The following is a 15,275-nucleotide window of genomic DNA, read 5'->3' on the forward strand; positions in this document are numbered from 1 at the left end:
GGAAGAAAAGGAAGAGGAAGAGAAATAGAAGAGGGGGGATGTAGGATGATGATGATGAGGAGGATAAATAGAAGAGGAGGAGGAAGTAGGAAGAGGAGGATAAGGAGAGGGAGAGGGAGAAGAAGAGGAAGGGGGTAACTTAGGTGTATATCAAACTCTATGGCATGTTGTTGCACCCTCTCTCGTTCATCATGTGTAATAATAATAATAATAATAATTAACGGTTTATTGAAAGAGCTTGGCAGCCAGAAGGCTGAAAATATACAGTTACATATTTGGGGAATGGGTTTCGAATTACAAATAATATACAAGTAACATAAGTGATACAAATAAGATATATAATAACTAGATGGGGAAAAGCTCAAACTACAGTTCATTTCAACATAGTGACAGTGCAAGGAGTAGTGTTTACTGGGAGTGAATACACTTGTTCATTACAATTTTACAATGGTTGGGACTGGGCTGTTCTTATAGCGATCAGTTCGTGCACGTATGGGCTGGATGCGGTTGTGGTGTCGAACAGCAATTCTCGGGCTAGGGATCTCAGGTGGTAGTAGGAGCCGGTGTCGAGGATGGTGTAGAGAAGCTACGTGTGTGTACGTGTGTTTGTGTGTGTGTGTGTACGTGTGTGTAGCATTATCTGTTTGTATGTGCGGTGTTTGTTTCTTGCTTCCACTACTATCTCCCGTTTTCTTTAAGGTGTCTGTTCCTCCTGCGTTCGAATAGTCTGAGTTAATCCGGTTTATTTGACATTTTTTTTTAAATACTTTTTTGTTAATCCTACTTTACAGGTAGTTTAAATATCTTTATATATTATGTATTTTAGTTTAGAGTCAGTAAGATTTTTTTTTTGTTAGTTAGATGTGTGATTAATTTTCCAGGGATTTTTTATCTCGTTCATATACAAAATGAGGATTTGTCCCGTTACCAAAATGCTTCCGATCTCTTTATTTTTTTTTACACAAAATTTTATAATGTACTTAAATTTTTAGATGGAAATTAATCTATTAGAGTAGTTAAATAAATTATCTTGTTAAATATTATAATAGTTAAGATTATTATTATATGTAGTAATAGTTATCTTGGCCCCAAAAGGTATTACTGCATCGTCTTTGTTTACAGAAGCTGACGGGGCCGTACCAGGTGGCTCAACTCTCGTGTTCTGGCTCGCGGTCACCGTTTGGTCTTAATAGTCTTGGTAAATCATCTATCAACACTTTAGTCGTGACCCCCATAATGACGGCATAAAGTGATGCTGTTGGAAAAGGAAAGAAAAAAGTGAAATATTACGATTATTAGAACGAGTCGCACCACCATCACCATAACACCTGCATCATTGGTAAGTTCAAGTACAGTTTACATTATTATTCATAACTTTATATTCTTTACGTTAACTACACAATATACAAGATGTGTTTACTGTTTTTTTCTTCGTTCTTCGTCATTGGTACGATAGATAGAGAAAGAGAGAGAGAGAGATAAAAACATAGGCACAGGGACAGTAGTTTTCATTTCATCAACTCAAGATTTACACCGAAGCTTCGTATCCAAGTTTCTGTGAATCCTTCCTAATTCCCCTTTTAAAGACACTGCATTATCCCGGCCTCACAGACACACAGACAGACAAGAGATTAAGTTTACTTCCTTTCGCTCGACAGTAGCTGGGAATAATAATAATAATAATAAAACGAAAAGTAATTAATTAAACGTAAGATGTGAAGTAGGTGTTTGTTGTGTTTCGGTTACGGAAGGACGGATTCGAACCCTTTCATGTGATGGTCGTGGGTTGAGGTGTGTGTCGCTTGAGGGTTCGGTTGAGTACGAGTCTAGATTATCGTAGACTACTCCTTCTTCTCTCTCTCCTCCTCCCTTCTTTCTCTCCTTCTTCGTCCTTCTTTCTGTCTTCCACCCTCCTTCCTTCATTCTTCCTCTTCTTCCTCATGTCTTCCCATCTCACCCTTCTCTTCCTGCCTTCTATCTTCCTTCTCAATATCTCCCTCATTCTCCCTCCTTCCCGACCTTCCCCACCCATTCTCTCCTCCCTACACCACTCTCCACTCACCTACCTCCCCTACTCCCCTCCTCTCTGCACCTCCCCCACTCCCCCTCTCCCCTACAACTCACACTACCTCCCCTTCCTTCCTGCACTCCCATCCCACCCCTCCCTCTTCCCTCCATCCCATCTTCCCTTATACATACTCCCTTCCTCTCTTATCACCCTTTTCCATACCCCTTGCCCCCTTCACAGCATCATCCTCAACACACACACACACACACACACACACACACACACACACACACACACACACACACACACACACACACACACACACACACACACACACACACACACACACCTGACCATTCTGTATGCAGGTATTAATTAGTGACCTCCTGACCTTTGAAAACACCTTATATACAGTCCAGGGTGTCCTAAAAGTTACCTCTAAACCCACATTGACGATCATGTAACATTTTACCACACCCTGTGAAAGAAGTGAAAATATATTACTATGGACTTCATGTTTATAAGGATTCGTATTAGCTAATGTGTGTTATAGCGAGTGACACTTGTATTGTCCGGTGTTATTGGTGTATGTTGATCAAGTACACCTGAACGATGGTATAGATACAGGTATAGGTGGGTCCCATAGGCAAGACAATTAATGACATTGTATTACACTAAGCCTTCGTTACACAAGGGTGGGCGGCACTGTACTCAACGGCCTTCACTTCCTCAACTGTAAAATCAGGTACCCAATTCCTACTGGTTAGACTGTGATCGAACCAAGGACGTTTAGGACAAGATGTGAGTGTTGTGTTTACTCGGTTACCGCACCCCCTACCCCCCTTCCCCTGACCCCTAGGCATGGTAGACATTTAGACATGGTGGTGAGGTATGTATGGTAGAGGGAGATGTTGTTATGGTAGCTATACAGACCAACATCTCACTATATACACCACCATAACCACCATAACTAGCCACCACCACTATCATCACCATCAGCCTCACCATGTCCACCACCACCCTCACCACCGCAACTATCATTACCACCACTACCACCCACACTACTACCATCACCACCACTACCACCCACACCATCACCACCACACCACCCACACCATCACCACCACTACCACCCACACCATCACCACCACCACCACCACTATTTGGACACTCTCAAAATCCCGTCGCACAATCACGGACTGCAGCGACGCCAAATGAACGCCTCCGAAACCCCGAACCCTGGTCTTGGTTTGGCCACCTCCACAACACCAAATAAAACCAAAACAAACCCACAAAAACCAAAAAAACAAAAAAACAAAATCCGCAGCTATAGGAATCCATCACGATCCCTAGCAGCGCCCCTTGGCTTTTGAAGATAAAAGACCTATTTTACTTTTAACAGTAACATAGGATCAGATTTGTTACTAAAGATACATTAAGGTTTTAGCATTGAGGATAAGATGTATTTTTTATATATTTAGGGATTTATATAAGGAAAGAGGATAAAAATCAAATGTTTATGTCTGTTTAGGGAGGGGGAGAATAAATGTGTAGCCAAAGTCGTGTCCAGTGGCAGGGTTCGGGAGGTGGGGTGCGAGGGTGTTGAGACACGAGAGGTAATGAATAAACTTGGGAGGGAGGCGGAGGTGTCTTGGAAATTAATCAAGTTTAATCTCGTGTCTCACTACTGCCGGTGACGAGGACGACCTGTAGATGGCCACGACAAGGGGACGACTGACCGAGGGAGGGGGGTGAGGACGACCTGGTGAGGACGACCTGTAGATGGACCACGACAGAGGCACACGACGACTGACCGAGGGGGGGGGAGGACGACCTGTAGATGGCGACGAGGGGGGACGACTGGACCGAGGGGGGGAGGACGACCTGTAGATGGCCACGACAAGGTGACGACTGACCGAGGGGGGGGGTGAGGACGACCTGGATGGGCACGACAAGGGACGACTGACCGAGGGGGGGTGAGGACGACCTGTAGATGGCCACGACAAGGGGACGACTGACCGAGGGGGGGTGAGGACGACCGAGGGGTAGGGGAGGGGATGGGGGAGGGAGGGTGGTGAGGGTTGGGTGTTCCTGGAAGAGTATAGTGTGTGTGGGAGGTTATTGCACATGGGTGTGTCCAGTATCCAACATCTATCACTATCACCACCATTACCACTACTACCACCATCACTAATACCACTATCACTACTACCACCACCAACACCACCACCACCATCATCACTACCACCACCACCACCACACAGGTAATAACGTACAATACAATTACGTATTTTAGGTTTAAAATACATAAAGGTACTGATTTAATGTACAGTTACATAATTCAGGAATAAATGCAGGTACTGTACACCCTTGTGATCATTACACACACACACACACACACACACACACACATGATACAGCCCAATTTGTCCTGAAGGATCCGTGTACGCCAGAAGATGCACACGGGCATTAATACGTACTGAAATTAAAGCGCACACGGAATAATACGTACACGGGAGTTAATACGCACACGGGAGTTAATACGCATACAGGAATTAATACGCACACGGGAGTTAATACGCATACGGAAATTAATACGTACACAGGAGTTAATACACACACATGAATGAATACATACACTGAGGAAACACACATGACCCATTGAAGGAGGACACACACACACACACGGGCACTAATACGCACACGGGAGTAACGCACATGGTGGGTACCTTTGTGTGTGGCCGGCCAGCTGGAACACTTCACAGGATAACGTCGCCGCCGCTAGAGTAATCCATGTTAAAGAAAGGAAAACATAGGGGAGAGGAGGGGTGAGAGAGGGGGTGGGGGGAGAGGGGTGAGGGAGAGGGGTGAGGGAAGAGGAGGGGGTGAGGGGTGGAGAGAGAGAGGAGGAGAGAGAGAGAAGGGAGGGGGAGGTGGGGAGGACACGAGAGGGGGAGAAGATGGGTGGGGGAGAAAAGTGGATAGGATGGGTGAGAGAGACAGAGAGAGTTGGGAAGAAAGAGATGGGAGAGGTGAGAAGAACGAGAAGGAAGGGGAGAGGAGGAGTAAAGCGAAAGAAGAGGGTTAAGGAAGGGAAAAGAAGGAAGGAACGAAAGCAGTGGAAAAACACGAAAGAGGAAGAAAGAGAGAGGGAGGGGTGTGAGGGGAGGAAGGAGATGGGGAGAAAGATAAGGGAGGGGGAAGGGAAATATGAGATAGGGGTAAATAGGGATAAAAGGAAAGGAGGGGAAAGAAAGTGTAGGGAGAAGAGGGAAAACGTGGGATGGGTGAGAGGTGTTGAGAGGGAATGGGTTGGGGAAGGGGAGGGGAGATGAGAGGAGGGGAAGGGAGGAGTTGAAATGGGAAAGGAGGTGAGAGAGAGGAAAATAGAAGGAAAGGAAGGGAAGGGTGGGTGAAAGGGAAGAGTGAAAGTGAGAGTAAGAGAGTGAGGGGTGAGAGAAGGTGAGGAGTGAGAGGGAATGGGAGGTGAGTGGGAGGTGAGAGGTGAGAGAAGAATGTGAAAATATAGGAGACGAAAAATTACACGAGAGAGAGAGAGAGAGAGAGAGAGAGAGAGAGAGAGAGAGAGAGACTTGGCGAAACATGTAAAGAAAAAAAAATGAAAAGAATGTATTGGAGGGAGGAGGAGGAGGAGGAGGAGAAGAAGGAGGAGGAAGAGGAGAGGGAGGCAGTAGCAGCTAAGTGGTGGGAAGGAAGATGGGAGGGGTGAGGATGGGATGGGGTAAATCTGGGAATTCAAAGGCCTGGATGGGTGGAAAGGGAAGAGAGGGGAGGGAGGGTGGGAGGGAGAGAGAGAGGAAGGATGGGATGGGGAGGGAGGGATAAGCAACGTTAATGGATGCTAAGTGAAAGGGAGAGAGGAAAGGGAAAGCGAAAGAAGATGGGAGGGGTGGATGGTTAATAAAATGGGAAGGAAGGAGGAAAAGAGGAGAGGGGAGATAAAAGAGGAAAGGGAAGGGTTAGAAAGGAAGAGAAGATGGGAGGGGAAGACAGGTGGCATGTTCTAGATATTAAATGAAAGAGAAAGGGGAGAGAAGGAGATGAAAGGGAGATGCAAGAGGGAGAGAAAAGGATAAAAAAAATGAATTTGAGAGAGACAGAGACAGAAAGAGAGAGAGAGAGAGAGGAAGGGGAGGTTCATAGTGGATAATGATAGGGATGGAAGAGAATGACGGGACAGGGAAGGAAAGGGAAGGGAGGTGCAAGGGAAGAGAGAGAGAGAGAGAGAGAGAGAGAGAGAGAGAGAGAGAGAGAGAGAATACACACACACATCTACACCAGTCTGACTTATTCCACACCATTTACCGCCATTACTCGTCACCCTGATAATCTTAGGTTCAAGCCGTTCATTTCACTCGTGGTCGCTGATATTTTTTTTTTTATCCATCGGGAACTTAGGCGATCGACCAATAATACTTCTGTTACTCGAGATTGTTATTTTTTTTTTTTAGTGTGTGTGTGTGTGTGTGTGTGTGTGTGTGTGTGTGTGTGTGTGTGTGTGTGTGTGTGTGTGTGTGTGTGTGTGTGTGTGTTTCTCTTCTTTGTGTGTATGAGTATCTCTCTCTCTCTCTCTCTCTCTCATATGCTTTTAGACTACAGGTGTCAAGCAGCAAGGTACAGGTGTCACTACCTAACCTAACCTAACCATTTTTTTTTTACGATTTCTTCTTGTTTACGATCCAAGCAACGGGACGAGGAGGCTCAGGTGTCATGGTGTCATAAATATGTGACTTTGCAGGAGATTCCAAGTGTCATATGTGCTCGTGTCATAGATTATGTGACTTTGCAGGAAGATACACTTGATTCATATGTGTTATTTATATGTGTCATATATATATATATATATGCACCCAGCAAGATGATCCACGTGTCGTATGTGTTATTTTGAATGGGCCATAGATACATTATGTGTCTTTACTTTCTGTGCCACACAATAATACCGTACGTTTTGAAATATATGTATCACTTGTAACTCGTATCTCTATTTTTACGGGTAGCGCTGTATTACTGTATCATTGTATTACCGTATTACTGTATCCCTGTATCGTGGTAATACACATGACAGAGTGGAGCTTATAATGGTAAGGCGCTGTTTGACTGTCTGTCTGTCTGCCTGTCAATCTGTCTATCAATCTGTCTATCAATATGTCCGTTTGTCTGTCTATTAAACATTGTGGCTTCCGAATTCGTCATGACCTGAATTACCATGACATTACACAGACGCCTTGAGGTCACTGTTAGAGGTCAAGATCATATTGAGAGGTTAGGTCAGGTTAGGTTAGGTTAGGTTAGGTTATATTAGGTTAGGTTACTACTACTACTACTACTACTACTACTACTACTACTACTACTACTACTACTACTACTACTACTCCTTCCCTCTCCCTTCTTCCCTCCTTCCTTCACTTATCCTAGCTACCTCCATCATCCACCCCTTTCCCTCTCCTCCCTTCATTCATCCTCTCTCACCCCTTCCTCCTTTCATACTTCATTCATCTGCCCCTCCTCCTTCTACCCTCCTACACCCCTTTCCGCTCCTCTTTCCTCCCACTTTTCCATTTACCTCTCCCACCTTACCCTCTCCCACCCCTTACTCCTTCCCTCTCCCACCTCCTCCTTTTTGCTATCCCCTTCCTTTTCCCCCTTCTTCCCCTTCCTCCTTCCTCTTCATCTCTCCCTTCCACTCCTCCCCCTCCCCCCCTCCCTCTCACACCCCTTTCCGATATTCATACTTCCATCACCCACCCTCACCTCCCTCTCAGCCACCCCTCCACACCTCCCCCTCCACACCTCCCCCTCCACACCTCCCCCTACCACACCTCCCCCTCCACACCTCCCCCTCTACACAGTACCCTGGCCCTTGATGCCATCTGTCACGCCTTAAGTTTTTGATCAGTGAGTTAACATTTTAATCAGGAGGGCAGGGAGGTGGCCGCCCTCTAGTTAGCCCGACCGAGGAGAGATCCACGAGTAGGGGGAGGGAGGGAGGGAGAGAAGGAGGGAGAGAGGGAGGGAGAGAGACAGACAGAGAGAGAGAGAGAGAGAGAGAGAGAGTATATTTAGTCTTTACTTTTCTGTCTGTCTGTCTGTCTGTCTGTCTGTCTGTCTGTCCGGTCCAATTTCTTATCCAACCTTATTCAATGTCTTTCTTCATTCGATTTATTTTTATTTATTTATTTATTTTCATTATTTTTACTTCATTTCATTTTAATTCATTTTTTTGTGTATCTCATTATTCACTTCCTTCTTCTTTATCCCTTAGTCGCTTTTGGTTTTTTTTTCACTTATTTATTTATTTATTTATTTGTTTATTTATTTATTGTTTATTTATTTATTTATTTGTTTATTTGTCATTATTTTTAATGTATTTGTCACTATTTATTTATTTATTTTATTTATTTATTTATTTATTATTTTCTCTCATTTATTTATTTATGTATTTATTTATTTAATGTTTCTTCTCTTTTTTTATTTTGTTTTACTTTTCTTCTTTTTCTTGCTGTTTCTTCTTTGTTTTTTCTTCCTATTCTTCTTCCTCGTTGTTGTAGTCGTTGTCGTCCTCTTCCTTTCTTCCTCCTCGTCAACTTCTGTCTTCCCCTCCTCCTCCTCCTCCTACAACGCATCCTCTTCCTCAAAACTGAAGACATTTGTAGTAAAAAGGTTAGGTTAGGTTAGGTCAGGTCAGGTCCAGGTTAGGTTAGGTTAGGTTAGGTTAGGTTAGGTCAGGTCAGGTCAGGTCAGGTTAGATTAGGTCAGGTTAGGTTGGAGTTAGGTCAGGTTGATTAGGTCAGGTTGGGTCAGGTTAGATTAGATTAGGTTAGGTTAGGTCAGGTTCAGGTCAGGTCAGGTTAGGTTAGGTTAGGTTTTTTAGGTTAGGTTAGGTTAGGTCAGGTTAGATTAGGTCAGGTTAGGTCAGGTTAGATTAGGTCAGGTTAGGTGAGCTGAGGTTAGATCAAATCAGATTAGATTAAATCAGACGAGATTGACATTACGAAAACTAATTAACACTCAGGTAAAATAAAGCAAGGAAGTCTCTAATCTCCAGGTGACCCGAAATACCTACATAACAGTGAGACAGGTAAGGTATTCCCATGAACGTGTATACAGTAATGAAAGGTGTATACAGGTGAGGATGTTATTGTTGATTGTTCTAATACACTTTTTACCTGTACCGTGACGAGAGGAGGTCCATACAACACCTCACCCACACACCTGTATACTCGTGTTGGCTTTGTGGATATAGGTGGATATAGTGATTGAGTTACTGTAGAGATGGAAATAGTGTTGGAAATAGATCGGTAGAGTTGGAAATAGATCGATTGAGTTTGAAATAGATCGATAGAGTTGGAAATAGATAGATTGAGTTGGAAATAGATCGATAGAGTTGGAAATAGATCGATTGAGTTTGAAATAGATCGATAGAGTTGGAAATAGATCGATATAGAGTTTGAAATAGATCGATTGAGTTTGAAATAGATCGATAAAGTTGGAAATAGATCGATTGAGTTTGAAATAGATCGATAGAGTTGGAAATAGATCGATATAGAGTTGGAAATAGATCGGTAGAGTTGGAAATAGATCGGTATAGAGTTGGAAATAGATCGATAAAGTTGGAAATAGATCGATTGAGTTTGAAATAGATCGATAGAGAGTAGGAAATAAGTAGAGATAGTTAGAATTAAATAAAGTTAGAAATAGGTAAGAGACAAAGATAATAAGAGACATGGCCAGATGGATACCAAGGCATATAGACGTTGAGAGATAGAGGTAGAGATAAAGCTTAGAGATAGAGCTTAATGGTGGAGATAGAGCTTAGAGATAGACATAGATATAAAGAGCTTAGAGATAGAGCTTAGAGATAGACATAGAGATAGAGCTTAGAGATCGACGTAGAGAGATATAGAGCTTAGAGATAGACATAGATATATAGAACTTAGAGATAGACATATAGAGCTTAGAGATAGAGATATAGAGCTTAGAGATAGAGACTTACCAGCTTCCATTCTGACTAGTCCAGGCTGCGTCTCCCCGAGTTGTCTCTTGTCTCGGTGAGTTACTGTCGGGGCGAGAGATGGTTGAGAGATAAAAGAGTCTCCTTTTAACATATATTTGTGTATGGGGGGTAAGAGGGGAGAAGAGAAGGGGTGGAAGGGGAGGGGAAAGAGGGGAAGGGAGGAGATGACGATAGAGGAAGGAATAGAGAGATAGAAGGAGAGAGACAGAGAGAGATAATATATAGAATAGTGAGATGCAGAAAGAGAAATTAAACAATAATGACAGACAGAGACAGAAAAAGGACAGGCACGCACACGAGAGAGAGAGAGAGAGAGAGAGAGAGAGAGAGAGAGAGAGAGAGAGAGAGAGAGAGAGATCGTAAACAAACAAAAGAGGAGACAATAAGTCCAGGAAACAGAGCAGGACCAAACACTGACCCTTAAGGTACGCCACCACCCAACCCAGTACACGTTAGACTCGTCGGTAAATTGAAAGCATAATGTGGTAGGTTAAGTGATCTCAGGTGGATGGTTAAGTGATCATTTGGGAGGGTCAAACGAGGGAAATTAACCTGGTGCTAAAATTAAATGTTTTTTTTTTATTGTTTGTTTTTTTATTGTTTGTTTTTTGTTATTGTTGTTATCGCTTTGTTATTGTTCGTGTCTTGTTGTTGTTATTGTTTTTTATTGTTGTTATTATCATTGTTATTGTTATTATTATTATTTGTTATCGTTATTATTATTAGCTGAATGAAATGGAAAATTGAAATAAGAGAAATAACTAATAATGTAAATCTAAATAAAAATTAAATAAGAACGAAAAATATGAAAGATGAATTAAAAAAGTAAATAAAAACACATGAATAATGGAAGAAAAACAAACAGAAGAATAAATCATGGAAATAAAAACAAATGGGAAAAATTATGAGGGAAAATTCACAATAATAAAAGAGAAATTAAAGCACAAATAAAAATATAAATGCACGTGAAATATAAATTAATAAAAGATAATAACAATATAACAATAATACTTAATAAAATAGGCCTAAACGTTGTAAATTTAGGCTCATGTTAAAATCTCAAACACTCGTTATATCCCCAGACACACTTCATTTTTTTCCTTGGTTAAAATAATTGGATCATGCTTATTATAAATATCTTTCCCTCGCTTATATATGGATCAATGTTGCTGCCAAGTTTCAAGAGAATCCGTCCACTCGTTTAAGAGCTATAGCGGTAAGAGTAAGCCAAGGCCACAGTGAACACGAACACGAGCGATTCCAAAATATCCGCGAATTATTTTTTTAGTTAAGTGAAAATAATGAAAAACTATACTATTATGTAAATGAATAAATAATAAATAATGCAGAAATGACTATACGGTATCAATTGCTATGAGTATTACATTAATAAATAAATGCTTTCATACAATCGTCATTTTGGAATTCATTATGTCGTAAAAGTAAAAGAAAACAGACTTACTTGTACCCAAAAAATTACAGAAATTACAAAACTATCAAAATTAAAACATTACTCCGGTTACTAACGACGCTATAAAAAAAATCTAACATTGTCATTATCGAATTCAATTACCCACTTCCACTGCAATCGAAAATAGCTTAAAAATTTTTGCCCCCATAACGCTCACCCCCCCCCTCCTCCCCTCCCCTCCCCATTAACTGACATAACAGCCCCCATTATCCCCTTAGAGTCCATTTGGGAGGCGACAGCTGCACAATCACCTGTGGCTCCCATTTACCTGCTAAACGAGATCCATTTTCACCTAATGGAGATGTAAATTGGACGTATATATGGAATAATGACTCGATATTTTTATTTTTTGTTCATAATTATCTCTATATTATTTCTCTTGTTATATACTCTAGATAAGGTTTCTGGCTTCTAGTTAAATAAGGTTTTGTTTGAGTTAATTGTTTTCTAGATTTACCTTTATAAGTGTTGTTATTTTACATTATGTCTTTCCTAGTGATGTAATAGTCAGCATGCTCGCCTAGCAAGCGAGTGGACCCGGGTTTGATCCCCTGGCGGGGTGAAACTATGAGCAAGTTTCTTTACGCTATTTCCCTCTGTCTACCCAGCAGTAATTGGGAACCTGGTTGTTAATCGATTTGCGGATCGTTGTCCAGTCTTCTCGGACTATTCCTTAACACTAGGTAATACTGCTCGTTAACTTAGGGTGTGGTTGTTGTGTTGGCGACAGCTTCTACATCTTAAACAAATTCACGCCTAGGTGGCCCTTGGGCCGGTCATCCTCGATCTCGAGGAGCTTCCATCATTATTATTATTATTATTATTATTATTATTAGTAGTAGTAGTAGTAGTAGTAGTAGTAGTAGTATGTGTTGAAAAAATGGATCACCTGAAGAATCTCCACCCCAGCTTATTTCATCTAAAGATTAACCTAACCTAACCTAACCTAACCTAACCTAACCTAACCTAACCTAACCTAGTTCTCCAAATAGCATTATGATGGTTAATTAATCTTTAGGTGAAATAAGCTGGGCGGAGACTCTTCAGGTGATCCACAAATACTGCGTCATTATCTAAAAAAAGGGTATTTAATTATTATTTTTTGATGATTAGTGTATTTTTGTTAAGTTGGAACACACGTCGAAAGAATTTATTTAGTTATAGAGTATTAGTAGAGTGTTGTGTAGGGTTCGCTATCAGTCGTCGGGGCTTAGTGCATAGTCTACAGTACTCTGAAGCTCTTAAATACCTTTCAATTATCCCAGTAAATTAATAGAACCAAATTATTACAGGTGAAATAATAGAAAAAGTTATCACAGGTAAAATAAAAACAATTATCACACGTAAAAAAAAAATCCAACGTAACAGCAGACTTTTAAAACCTTTCAATATTACATAAAGATTAGATGTAAAACCATAGAATTTATATATTAAGTTAACACGGAAGATAATGCGCTAACACATTCATACACCAATGGCTATACACGATGGCTATATAATCATTACAGAACATATAATTTCCTTGTAAATAATTAGACAAATAAATATCCACTATATGTTTATTGCAGCTGAATTTATCGTCAAACACATAAGATTTAATTAATATTCACAAATAAGTCCTAAATATAACTCGTTAAACACTAGAAAAACGTGAACAATAAAAATAACAAAGACAATAATCTAAAAATTATAAAAATCAATACTCGCAACAATAACATTACTCAAATCTGTGCAGAATCTTACGTGAAAAAATTGAAATATTCTTATTCATTTAGCCTTGGTTATGCTATCGACTTATACAGTGTTTGATATCGGTAATTAAAATTCCAATGGATAAATATCTCGCATATTTTAACATTATTCAAAGATCATTTTTAAATATAATGAAGTGTTGCAAATAAATATACACATTGGAAAGTGTTTTATATATATATTCCTATGTGTGTGTGTGTGTGTGTGTGTGTGTGTGTGTGTGTGTGTGTGTGTGTGTGTGTGTGTACCTAACCCGTTCTCTCACCAAAACAAATCGATAACATATTTATAGGCTTTTAACTCAGTCATAATCATACATAATCCCACAGCTAATCCATATGTATACTGTATACGTGTATGCCAGGATGAATACACCGATACATAATCCTCTCTCCATCTATACATAATCAGAAATCGTATTTGAGATATGATTGCCGAGGAGACAAGAATGGGTGAGTTTCCCCTGTGTTAATCTGAGTCCCCGTGGATCACCTGGAGAAGCTCATGCTGGGGTTCTCATATACCTGCCATTATCTTAATTGGTTACAGGAGCAGGTGCGAAGGATGACGCCTCAGGTGTTGTGTTAGTTTTCCCCGCCGGTGATAATGGTGTTAGACTACTGCTACTAATACTACTACTACTACTACTAATGATGGTGCTATTAGTGATGATGGAGAAGAAGGGTGGTATTGGTGGTAGTTGTGGTGTTACGAATTGTTGTAGTGTTAGTAGTTGTGGTAGTGATGGTTTCTACTACTACTAAGGGGCAGAGTGTGTGTGTGTGTGTGTGTGTGTGTGTGTGAGTGAGGGGAGAGGTAGCTATCATCACCGTACCGACGCCCTGACCACCTGTCACTCCTCTCTGTATGATGCCGCCCCTCCACACCCTCCCCTTTCCTCCCCCCATCCTCTCCCTCCCATCCTCTCCCTCCCACACCCTTCCCTTTTCTCTCCCCTCCTCTTTTTCTTCTCCTCCTCCCATCCCTTCTTTCTTCCCCTTCCTTCAACACCCTCCTCTTCCCTCTCCCCCTTTCTCTCCCCTCCTCTCCCCTTCTCTTTATATTCCTTTTCTCTCCCATTCTTCCTCTTCTCTTTCTTCTACTCTCCTCCTCTTCCTCCCTCCTCCTATTCTCTTCCTTCCCTCCCCTTCTACTCGCCTCCATTCTTTTCTTGCACCCTCCTCTCCCCTTCCCTCCCACTCTCTCTCTCTCTCTCTCTCTCTCTCTCTCTCTCTCTCTCTCTCTCTCTCTCTCTCTCTCTCTCTCTCTCTCTCTCTCTCTCTCATCTGCTTTCCCTCTCCTCTCTTTCATCTGCCATCTGTCCATCCCTTTTACCTTCTCTTCCCCCCTTTCCCCTTCTTTACTCTACTTTCACCTCTCATCAACTTGTTCGTCCTCTCTCTTCCCCTTCCTCCTCTCCTACTTCTCCTTCCTTCCTTTCCCCCTCTATCATATTCTCTTCTTTTTTCCCATCTATTCCTTCATTCATTCCTCCTCCTCCTCCTCCTCCCCTCTTTCTTAGGTGGGATAATCATTAAGATATAACCTTAAGTGTGTGTGTGTGTGTGTGTGTGTGTGTGTGTGTGTGTGTTTCATGTAAGTGCTATTGAAACTACACGTATTTATATCTATGTAGCGACTAGACTAACATACACACATCATTTTTGTATAAACAACTACACTGAGAGCCTAACAATTACATCAGAGGCGACAAAAAAAATTCTATAATTGAATATTTTAATTACTTCTATACAGGTAACAGTTATTCTAATTACTTCTACACAGGTAACAGTTTACTATAACGCCTAGTGAGTAAATAATGTATCTTGAAAGTTATTTTTTGTTTGTGATGTCATTTATACATATACAGTATACATAGATCGTTGACCTCTTGTGCTTGTTGGTAAATATCTTTGTATGGTTGATGGCTGGTCAGATAGGTAAATGATTTTTCCATGTTTGTGTTTTTTTTTACTTGTGTTACCAAAATCTTTTTTAAGTACACTAAA

The 15,275-nt window shown here is 41.3% G+C and overlaps 1 protein-coding gene across 1 annotated transcript in view; it reads right to left on the reverse strand.

Moving 5' to 3' along the window:
- The window catches only part of LOC121865316 (insulin gene enhancer protein ISL-1-like), a gene marked incomplete at its 3' end in the record, with an annotated part of 79,037 nt that extends 68,948 nt beyond the window's left edge, over nucleotides 1-10,089 (reverse strand). The window contains exon 1 of the mRNA XM_042364656.1: nucleotides 10,023-10,089. Within this exon, the coding sequence (XP_042220590.1) occupies nucleotides 10,023-10,032 (10 nt within the window). The remainder of the gene's footprint in view (nucleotides 1-10,022) is intronic.
- Nucleotides 10,090-15,275: the final 5,186 nt, after the last annotated feature.

The sequence above is a fragment of the Homarus americanus genome, unplaced genomic scaffold (assembly GCF_018991925.1).
Source record: "Homarus americanus isolate GMGI-L3 unplaced genomic scaffold, GMGI_Hamer_2.0 scaffold15945, whole genome shotgun sequence".
Taxonomy (NCBI): Eukaryota; Metazoa; Arthropoda; class Malacostraca; order Decapoda; family Nephropidae; genus Homarus; species Homarus americanus.